We start from the raw sequence: 10,535 nt of genomic DNA on the forward strand, positions 1-10,535 counted from the left end.
ACTTATCGCACCAATCCTCCTTCACCCTTTTGTAATCCCAGTCTTAGACCCATCAAACCCCATCTTAAGGAGGGCGGGCTAACTTCTTGTCCTAAAATGGCGCCCCCCCTACCCTCCATTCCGGGTCCAGCCTCTCCTTTTAAAGGGGTTTACAAAGTGAGTAAATTATCCTCTATCCACAGGACTATTAAATGGAGCGGCAACGACATGTTTTTTTCTGCCGCTCCAGCCGCGCAAAAAGAACCTTTGTCTCCGGATTGTTGGGGGGTCCTGACAGATGGACCCTCACTAATCAGCGTGTTATCCCCTATCCACAGGATACTATTGAATGGAGTGATGGGTTATCTACTCATCCTGCCCTCACACCCTTTATGGTAACATGATCTCCATTCTCTGGGTTGCCAGGGGTCTCGTTTCTATGATCTATGGGGGTCCAGTTGGAACCTCGCCAATCAGCTTGTTTTCCCCTATCCACAGGATACTATTGAATGGAACGGTAGGACACATGTTCATCCTGCTTCTCCACCCTTTTAGTGCGATCGGGATCACTCTCTGGATCATTGGGGGTCCTGTTCCCATGATCTGTGGAGGTTCCAACAGTTAGACCCCCATAAATCTGATTGTTATCCCCTATCCACAGAATACTACCAAATGGAGAGGTAGGACACCTCCTCTTCGTGCCATTCCACCCGGTAGTGAGAAGAGGAACCCCTGGTCTCTGGGAAGGGGGTGGGGGGGTTCGTTAATGTGATTAGTTGGGGTACCAGCAGTCAGATCCTGAACTTGTTATCCCCTATCCATAGGAACATAACTTGCTACCTTGTTACAACCCCTTTTAGAATTGTTTGTATAAGGAACGTGTAACACTATTCTTTTCGCTTCTCCTCAACAACAGAAAATTATGAAAACCTTTACATTCATATCATGGTCTTTATAACACCGAGCCTGTAAGCTCCACCAGATATTCATGTAGTTCATGGAGACGAGATCCATATAAAATCAAAATGCAGATAAAAGGTGCAGGATGACTTCATAGTTTATCCAGACTCCATCCCGTGACTTGAATCTGTGATATTTCCCAGGTTTTTTTCAGCGAGTGGCACCTTATACCGTTAAAAATATTTTTTTTCTGGTGGTGTTGATTTGTACACCTTCATTTCTACTCAACACTTTTCTTTTTACTTTTTTTAATGCAGCTATTTTTAATAATTATTTCCTTAAAGCATTAAGGAAGAATTTTATCTTGCAGTGATCAAGCATCAATAGTTTATTTAATTTACATTAGTATTTTACAGTCTTTGTATTTTCAAGATTATTATTGTCTGTGTAAAAACTCTGACAACAAAGTATCCTCAATAATTCAGCTGTAAGAGGAACCCTCACAGGAAGTGTTCAAAATACCTGCAGCTCCCCTACAGGGGAAATAAAGTATTACAATGCCCATTGCAGACAATCTCTTTAAAGTGTAATCCTGTTTATTGATATTACCGGTAATTTAATAGATTTTTTTTTCTCTCAAGTGTCTTCACTATTAAGATTAAATTTAATGCAGATTTTGGTTATTTGCAGTCTCAGAAGACAGTGCTGCGACTTGCGTTCCTACATATGAAGATGTACAGAGCTCTCTCCCCGACCTCTGTGATCCTCATGACTTCACTGGGAAGTCTATGAGATGCCCTCAGACCAGGGAGCTGCCTCAGATCCCTCCAGACAACAACTTGGAAACTGAAAGTCTGGAAGACGATGTTCCTCTGTATAATGAAGGGCCGTATGAGGTACTGAAGGACAGTTCTTCCCATGACAATATCATTGAGGATTCTCTCTATGAAACAGTTAAAGAACTGAAGGATATCAGCTCCTCAGCAAGTGCAGAAGAAAAGAGTCTCACCATGAATATGCAGCATCTAGCAAACGCAGAGAGTAAAATGGAGGTTGTGGTGGAATACGCTTCGGTGGACCATAATAGAAAGAGCCGGCAAAGTATTAACACTCAGAGCGTGGGGAGTACTCCCACCTATCAAGATGACGACGTTCCTCCGCCTCTTCCTAAAAAACTATTGGATGAAAATGAGAATGTGCAGAGTAAAGAAGCAGAGGAAGAAAAGCAGGAGCCTGAGGGAGCAAGCACAGATAACAAGGTGAGGACTCGTGAGTGGATGCTGGAGGTCCTACCTGGCAGAAGGCCATGTCCATTGCACATACCACTATTCACCTTCTAGTTCATGCTGCCTTCAGGAAAGTAATTGTAATGTAGCCAGGAGAGGGCAATGACACAGAGAACAATGTAGAGTTCATGGATCCGTTCTATACTGGAAGCAAACCAAAAGATCTTAGTTCAATGAACGACTTGGATTATAGTATGAATTTTTCTGTGACTTTCCTATTTGTGATCCTTTACACCATTCATGTGTATTGTATTAAAGGGTTACTTTAGTTTGGAGTTAGAAGAGACGTACACGGCATAGAAATAGGGATATTGGACAAAAATTCATAATTGCCATTACGATTCAGCTTGTTTAGGACTTTAGACTATCCGGGAACCGTCCGTCCATCGTTAGACAACTATATCAGGTTTGTTTTTAAAATATTTAAAGGGATCCCGTTATCAGATTTTACCCCACTTAACTACTAGCCTTCTTAGTAGGGTATGAATTGTCCTTCTTTTATGTGAAATCTCATCCATTTACCTATAAAAGATCTCCTTCAATGTCAGGCAACTATGACTCTTCTCATCCCATTTTCACATGAGATGAGTCAAGTTTAGTGGTTGCAAGAGTAGTGTCACTTCAAAAGCTGCCATATTCTGTCCTATAGTATATAGATACATGCTAATGGTGGCATATTAATGATAAAGCTTCCATCTTTTAGATTGCATCACATTTTGGCTCTGTGAGCTACAAAACTAGAGATACAGACACCTTAACATGTAGTTGGAATTGTAAGCTCCAGATCCTGTTCCAGCCTATGTGTAACTGCCTCTATTTATGGTTCTGTAGCCCATTTAACCACAATCTTGATGGCATTTGAAAGATGAGATTCTTATCTTTAGTATGACTCAAAAGCATGTTTCTAGATGCTATAGAACCATAGATAGGGGCTTCTGAAGGGACACTTCCCCTGAAACCACTAAACTTGACTCCTCTCATGATGAGTCCTATTTGCATGACTTTTGGGGGAGATTTTAAAGTAAATGGATGAGATTTCACATAAGAGGGAATTCTACAAAGGACATGTCACCCCCTACCTGAGCGGACTAGTAGATTTGTGGGGTAAAATAAGATGACTGGTTTCCTTTAAACAAGGAAAAAGAAGGACCCAGGAACAGATTTCTTTAAATATATTACACAATAATTGATTTATGCATTTTCAAATATTTGCCATCTAAATTTAAAGTGCAGTACACTTATGACGTCCCCCAACATTTTTAGTGAGTAAAATTTGTTATTTGTTGTAACTTTGACCTATTTTATGCTGAATTGTGTGTAGAACAGAAAATGGTCAATACTTATGGAAATTTTAGGCTTTTGTGTTGCAAACTTCAGGTTCATTATTGGAGACCCTATGACATCTGTACAGTGACCTTACACACTGTACAATTTCTGAATGGTTTTTATTTGCTGTGGTATCTGTGTAGTGTAATGGTATAGTATGTGGCTGCGGAGATCTGCTCCATAGTGGAGGCACTGACTTTCCAGTTTACATATTAACTTCTCTTAAGAAAGGTCTTTGTTCCTGAATCCATAGATAATAACCCTGGAGAATACGGGAAAGAATAAACTTGGCTTTAGCTTTTCACCGGGTATTGATTTTTCTTCTTTTCTTTCTCTTTTGTTTTAGAGACAGAGTTGCATATCCTACAAATCTCGGGATGAAGACCCCTGCCTGACTGAGGATGATGTATGTATAAAGATGAAATCCATTCTGTATACTTGATGTGGTTCTACCTCTACTGTCTCTGTGGAGGCATTCGGGTGGCTTAGTACATTAGACATGTATTATAGAAATGTGGTGTAGGGGGGCAGCTTTATTTGGACATCGGGGGAGATTTGTAAGAAGTCAGAGAGCAAAAGTGTTCTAGTTGCTGGCAACCAATCAGAAGACAGCATTCATATTACTCTCAAATACTTTTGATAAACCTTCCCCAATGCACAATACTTCTGCCCACATTGGGTTTTTCATTTTGTGATATATGGAGGTAAATCCTTTATAGCAAAAACGATTCAATGGCTGTTATTTATCATACGCCGGTTCTTATGTGCCAGCATATGATAGCCCCACCGAGCATCTGCCGCAGCTGGATACGTCAAGATGCTCCAACGCAGAATATAAATACCCCACGTTATTGCCCTAAAAGTGGACTATTTGCCCTATTTGCAGTTCTTATTAGGTTTCTCTACAAATGCACTACCTTGAGATGATGATCCGTCGGTGTCCTCTCCCCTGCGTCAGAGCTCATTAGATCCTGGAACTAGGGGCTGATACATGCTGGTGTAATGAGGAAACCAAAAAGCCTCTATCGTCACTTGCCAGGCATTTGGCAACTCAAATTCATCCTGCTGTGACTGAGAGGGCTGGATTTCTTCAGTACAGCAGTATAAATGGAGCAAAGTAAGAGATTACAGAGTAATAACATGGTCATATGAAACAATGGGATTGAGGGTTCTTGCTCGCAAGAGCTTACAGTCAATGAAGATGAACGGGTGACAGAGGAGGTGACAGTGTTTATACAATGGTCCAGACATTCTTACAGGGGATCAGAATTAACAGATACAATTCTTTCTTTCATTCTTCTAGATTTCTGCAATGTATTCAAGAGTGTCTAGAACCGGACAATCTCTGAGACTTCAGGAAGACCTCTCCCACTATTCCTACATCCAAGATGTTGAGGTCTCTCCAACGACCTGTAATGGAACATATGCAACAGTCCGGGACATAGATAAAAGCCCCAATCTTATTGGCTTACCTCCTACTATGGACCTCGTCAATGGCGGACCTGACCCGGAGTATGAAGCTATTGCAGCGCTAAGCCATGAAGAAGACAGGACTATTCCCTTCTCTCCGTCTTGTCAGGGGGTTCTCCAACATGCTGAAAGCGACTATGAAAGTATTGGTGACCTGCAACAAAACGGAGATTACACTAGACTTTGAAGAATGCAAAAAAAATAAGTGTTTGGGGTTCTTTTTGGCTAATATAGCACAATCCTTTCCATGGGTGATGATCATACCGTGTATCCTACCTAGTTGTGGATTGACTTTTAAAGGAAAAGCACATGTTTGCATATGAAGTCTCCCTGCTGCATGAAGACATTTGCATATTTTTATTTTTATTATATTTTTTTAATGTGTCATTTATTTTATTTTTTTATTGTTGCAAATTTGCCAAAAAAAAAAAAGACAAAAACTGGATGACCCCCGAAGTCCACAATCCTGCAGACAGTACTTATGTTATATCCTACAGACGGTACTTGTGTTATATCCTACAGACGGTACTTGTGTTATATCCTACAGACGGTACTTGTGTTATATCCTACAGACGGTACTTGTGTTATATCCTACAGACGGTACTTGTGTAATATCCTACAGACGGTACTTGTGTAATATCCTACAGACGGTACTTGTGTAATATCCTACAGACGGTACTTGTGTAATATCCTACAGACGGTACTTGTGTTATATCCTGCAGACGGTACTTATGTTATATCCTACAGACGATACTTGTGTAATATCCTACAGACGGTACTTGTGTAATATCCTACAGACGGTACTTGTGTTATATCCTACAGACGGTACACTATAGAAGAGCAAAGAGCGAGAGTCACAATCCGCAGTTTCATGTATATTTTAAGTTATCTTGCGATTTATATTGTTGAACAAGTTGTTCTGAGCCGGTGTATTGTATGATATTTTTCAGCAGTTTTATACGCTTTACATATGTTTTGTCGCCTATATCCATAATTCATTTTATCTATACAGAAAGGGGGTTCTTGCTTATTATGTTTTATGCCATAAGACTTTTTAGAGCCCTATGAGCATTCCCTATGATTGCTCATTGAAAGGGAACATCAAGTTTCAACATTAAAATATAATGACAGGATGACGATGTTCGTACTGTTATATCCCTTTTAGAAAAGTTGCTGGCATTTGCCAGGAGATAGAATAAGTCAGGGGTGTTTTCACTACAGCCTAGTCACTTTAGAATGAGAGAGTTGAGAGAGAAATTGGCTGTGTGTGACTCGCTGAAGATAATTCCTGAGGGAGGGGGGAATGAGAGAGTTGAGAAAGATGTTGATTTGTGTGACTCGAAGAGGGAGGGGGTAATGAGGGAGTTGAATCATACATTGGCTGTGTCTGACTTGCTGAAGATAATTCCTGAGGGAGGGGAGAATGAGGGAGCTGAGAGACGTTGGCTGTATGTGACTCACTGAAAAGAAGTTCTGAGGGAGCAATGAGGTAGCTGATTTCTCTGCAGCGAGTGTCGCACAGTTAGCGTATTTTTCAACTTCCTCAGTGCCCCCCTCAGCTGAAGAGAAATTACCCCCCCAGTGACTCTCCCAGCAGAACTGACCTATGGAATAGCATGGGACAGTATGAAGACTTCTGTGGGGACATGTCATTAGGTTTAAAGATGTAAACCTAATGACACGTTCCCTTTAACGGACCCTTAGGAAACCATTCTCTTTGAGGGTTGGATTCTATGTCTGGGGGATCCAGTGCACTCACTCATTTTAATTTTTCTCTATCATCTCTATATAAATTTGCTTTATGCCCAGACTGGAGGCCTAAGGGTTCACACAGTGGATTGCTGTCCATGTGTATATAACACATATTGAATTGATACGCCATAAAACTTGATAAGTAGAAACCCCCATTTAAGAGTTGTCTGGAGAATGAAAAACTGGGCTCCTTTCTTTCAAAAACAGCGCCCCATCTGTCCATGGCTTGTGCTGGTACTGCAGCTTATCTGTATGGAGGGGAATGAAGCTTAGTTGCAATACCACTTGCTCACCATGGTCAGGATACGAGCTGTTTTTGGCAAAAAGTAGTCGTATTTTTCAACCTCCAGACAATCCTTTTAAAACATAATTATTTTTGACCATTATTCATTCAAATTGATTGAAGGGATTTTCCACAGAACAAGAGGCTAGCAATGCTACCACTTCCTGTTTCCTGTGACAACCAGTGACATTGTAGAAACTGAATATGGGTATTTACCAGGCGCTGGTATAACAGTAAAGTGAATTTTATTGCTACAAGATCCCCAGTATTGATAGATGACCTCATGTATGTGGAAATTCCCTTTAAGCTGAAAAGTTGAGTCCCATTTTACAGGATGTGATATCGGCACAGAATGGGAAGAAGAAAGTATTCTGGAAGTAAAATTGTAGGATGTGTAAGTCGGGCCTAGTCGTCCTGTGTAGGATGTGCTGATACATACAATGGTACTAGCGTCGTGATAATAAAGAATAATAAGTGTTATAATAATATTGCTGCACAGTTCAAGGATCGGTGTAGATGTCAGTATTAACGGTGGTCACATATTGTTACATCCTCAACTTTCTGCTGCTTTTTAGTGTTGGCCATTGGGTGGACTTGTGGTTCTGAGGAAAGGTGGGATGCCCCCTGTCTAGGGTTGGCTAGCCCATGTCCGGTTCTGTAGGTACCTTCTCAAAACCTCTTGAAGAAGTTGAGTGATAAATATGGCCGCCTCCTCCTCTTCTATAAGCGCCATAGACCCATGTCGGTACGAATCAAAAACCTGTAGATGAATATTACCTGTCATGCAGCTATAAATGTTACTCTTTTCTCTGTAAACATTCATTTGCTCTCTGTGACTGTGCAGAGGGCGTGTACTCTTCCTGGTAGGAAGCTAGAGGGCTCCGCCCGGGCAGCTCTATTCTCCAGCTGTTACACACAAGCGGACATATCATATCGGCCTAATATACAGGGAGAGGCATAGGGATGTTGTATCCTTTCCTTCCTCCCCATCACAACATGAGTCTTGCAGACAGAAACTGTGTCAGCACCTCTTTCTCCCCTACCTCAGCACAAATCTGAAATCTAGACTGAGCTTGTTTCATATGCTCTTTGCTTATGTGTTACTTAAAGAGGACCTTTCACTACATCACATATGTGGTGATTAACATACCATAGGGGCTGCTTAATAGATTAAGGAGAACTTTAAATTTTCTTCCTGAGATATCAGTCCCAGTATCTGACCATTATAATCCTCTACAATGTCAGAGAAGAGGTGCTGAAGCAGAGGAGGAGGCATGTGTTATGATCTTCTCCGCATCAGAGAAGATTATTATAATACACGCAACTTCCTCCTCCGCTCCAGCACCTCCTCTCAGACAGTGGAGAGGATTATGATGGTCAGATCCTGGGACTAACATCTTAGGAACCGTGTGGGCTAGAAAGATGATTCAAAGTGCCCATGAATCTGTTAAGCCCCCTGTCTCGGGGTGGCTAGCCTATGTCTGTTTCTGTAGGTACCTTCTCAAAATCTCTCCTTATATGGGCACCTTGAAGAAGTTTAGTGATAAATATGGGGCTATCAAATAAAAATAATGCATAGAGCCAAATGTTTACAACCAAGGGCATCAACACAACCCAAAAACATCACACAAATGTTTTTTATTGTGTGATCCTTGACAGAACCTGTGAACAGAGCCTTATAAACCTATTAACAAAAAAAGTTGGCATAGTTTCAATGTAAAGAAAAATTGGAAATATAAACAACCAATCCCATGTGGAGCATAGTGCCTGAGATGAGTCAAGTTAACAGGCTATAGGGGGAGTGTCACTTGAGACGCCTCTATCTCCAGTTTTATATTGCCTAGGAATATGCTGGAGGAGTTCTGGGAGCTACAGAACGGGAGATAGAGGGCGTTATGGAACATATAAAAGCACATTTTTAGGTACTATCGAACCAAATTTAGGGGCGTCTGAAGTGACAGCCCCACTGCAGGCATCTCGGGCAAATGTGACTCTTCTCTGCTCATTTTTACTTGACTTTGGAGGCAATTTTTTATGGGTAACAAGATTTTGCATAAGAGGGGATTCTATGAGTTACTTTTTATGCCCTGCCTAAGGGGGGGCTAGTGGTTTAAGAGGGTAAAATCTGGAGACAGGTTCCCTATAATTGAAGCTGGATAATAATACAAGTGCTGCTGCTTCACACTGACCTCTGGGGGTAGCAGGAAGAAATTGAGGCACATTTAGTAGGTGTACATATTCATAGATGTTCCATAGTGATCAGTGCTTCATGGACTCTATAACTTACCTCTATACAGGCTCCAGGGTCATGGTACAACCTAAAGGTTACATCCATATAAATGTACATGGATCCCTCATGGAAAAAATGCTGTTCTTTTTAAGGGTAAAATTGGATTATTATGCTGCACAATTCATGAATTGCATATATTTTTTTGTACAAATGACCGCACTGTGTTCTGAATGTGGTGACATGTGACGGTATCCGCATGCAGGGGAGGTGTCCTGACTATTATCAGACGCACATCTACTGTGGTTTTATATTACTCTTGTCTTTCGCCTGCTCATTAAAAGAAAACTGAAGATCTCTCATTTTTTGTCTCTTTGTATGGGGAAATGCTGGATTACATACACGAAAACTGTGTGCCTGGGAACCACAACACATTGGTGGATTCATCACCATTGTCATAGACAGGGATTCTTTACTGTAAGAGCAGTGAGGCTGTGGCACTGCCACAGGAAGTTGAGATTCTTGAGATCTAGAATTGAGTAAAACATTGGAAAATGCTACTACCAGGTCTTACAGACGTGTTACTGTGTTCAAAATGCAACTCTGATAGCTTTTTGGATGTAGAAAAACTTTGCCTATTGTTCCCTATGTGCAACAGTTTCTTTGCTATTCTCCTCAGTTTAGCCTAATCTTGCAATAGTATGTCTCCTGGCTGTGCTGATTTCTCCTATGATCTGTAGAGTTGTAGAGGGGAGGTGCTGCCTGCTTACAGAGGTGAAAAGAGGGTGGAGGTCATGTGACTGTGTGTAGCAGAGCTGATTGTGTTCAGTGCAGTGGATGTAGAAGTCTCTTGCACAGCATAGTGAGTTAAAAGATCTCTCCTGTTCCCTATCAGTACCTCCATCAAAGTCTTTGATTCTTCTTTGATACCTTCTTCTCTACACTGCAGTGCAGAGAAGCTATTAACCCTCATTATAACACAAATTACTCACAAAGCACACTTCATGTAACTGTATCACTGCTGGTTACTACTACTTATAACATCCTCCATGTGAGGAAAGCTGACAGGTTAGTCACAATATAGCCCGTTGCCCCTACGACCACAGCACATCCTCCCATCTCCTGCCTGTTTTGAATATATATATATAAGGTTTTCCAGTTTAGTGATGGCAGATCCCAGTAAGAAGTTCCTGACTCATAAAATGTATACAAATTAGTCTGGGACACTCTGGCTATGTCACCCGAGCACCTCTGGGAGCCTAGTTTTTTAATGTATGCACACCCCTGTAGCACTAGAAGCCCTACCCGTTAC

The 10,535-nt window shown here is 41.2% G+C and overlaps 1 protein-coding gene across 5 annotated transcripts in view; it reads left to right on the forward strand.

The window, feature by feature from the left end:
• PAG1 (phosphoprotein membrane anchor with glycosphingolipid microdomains 1) overlaps positions 1 to 9,583 on the forward strand; it is a 124,428-nt gene extending 114,845 nt beyond the window's left edge. For all 5 annotated transcript variants that reach the window (XM_072151639.1, XM_072151641.1, XM_072151640.1 and 2 more), the window contains 3 exons: positions 1,570 to 2,138; positions 3,838 to 3,897; positions 4,795 to 9,583. In XM_072151639.1, the coding sequence (XP_072007740.1) occupies positions 1,570 to 2,138; positions 3,838 to 3,897; positions 4,795 to 5,148 (983 nt within the window). In that variant the 3' untranslated portion in view covers positions 5,149 to 9,583. The remainder of the gene's footprint in view (positions 1 to 1,569; positions 2,139 to 3,837; positions 3,898 to 4,794) is intronic.
• The last annotated feature ends 952 nt before the right edge of the window (positions 9,584 to 10,535 follow it).

The sequence above is a fragment of the Engystomops pustulosus genome, chromosome 5, assembly GCF_040894005.1.
Source record: "Engystomops pustulosus chromosome 5, aEngPut4.maternal, whole genome shotgun sequence".
NCBI classification, from domain to species: domain Eukaryota; kingdom Metazoa; phylum Chordata; class Amphibia; order Anura; family Leptodactylidae; genus Engystomops; species Engystomops pustulosus.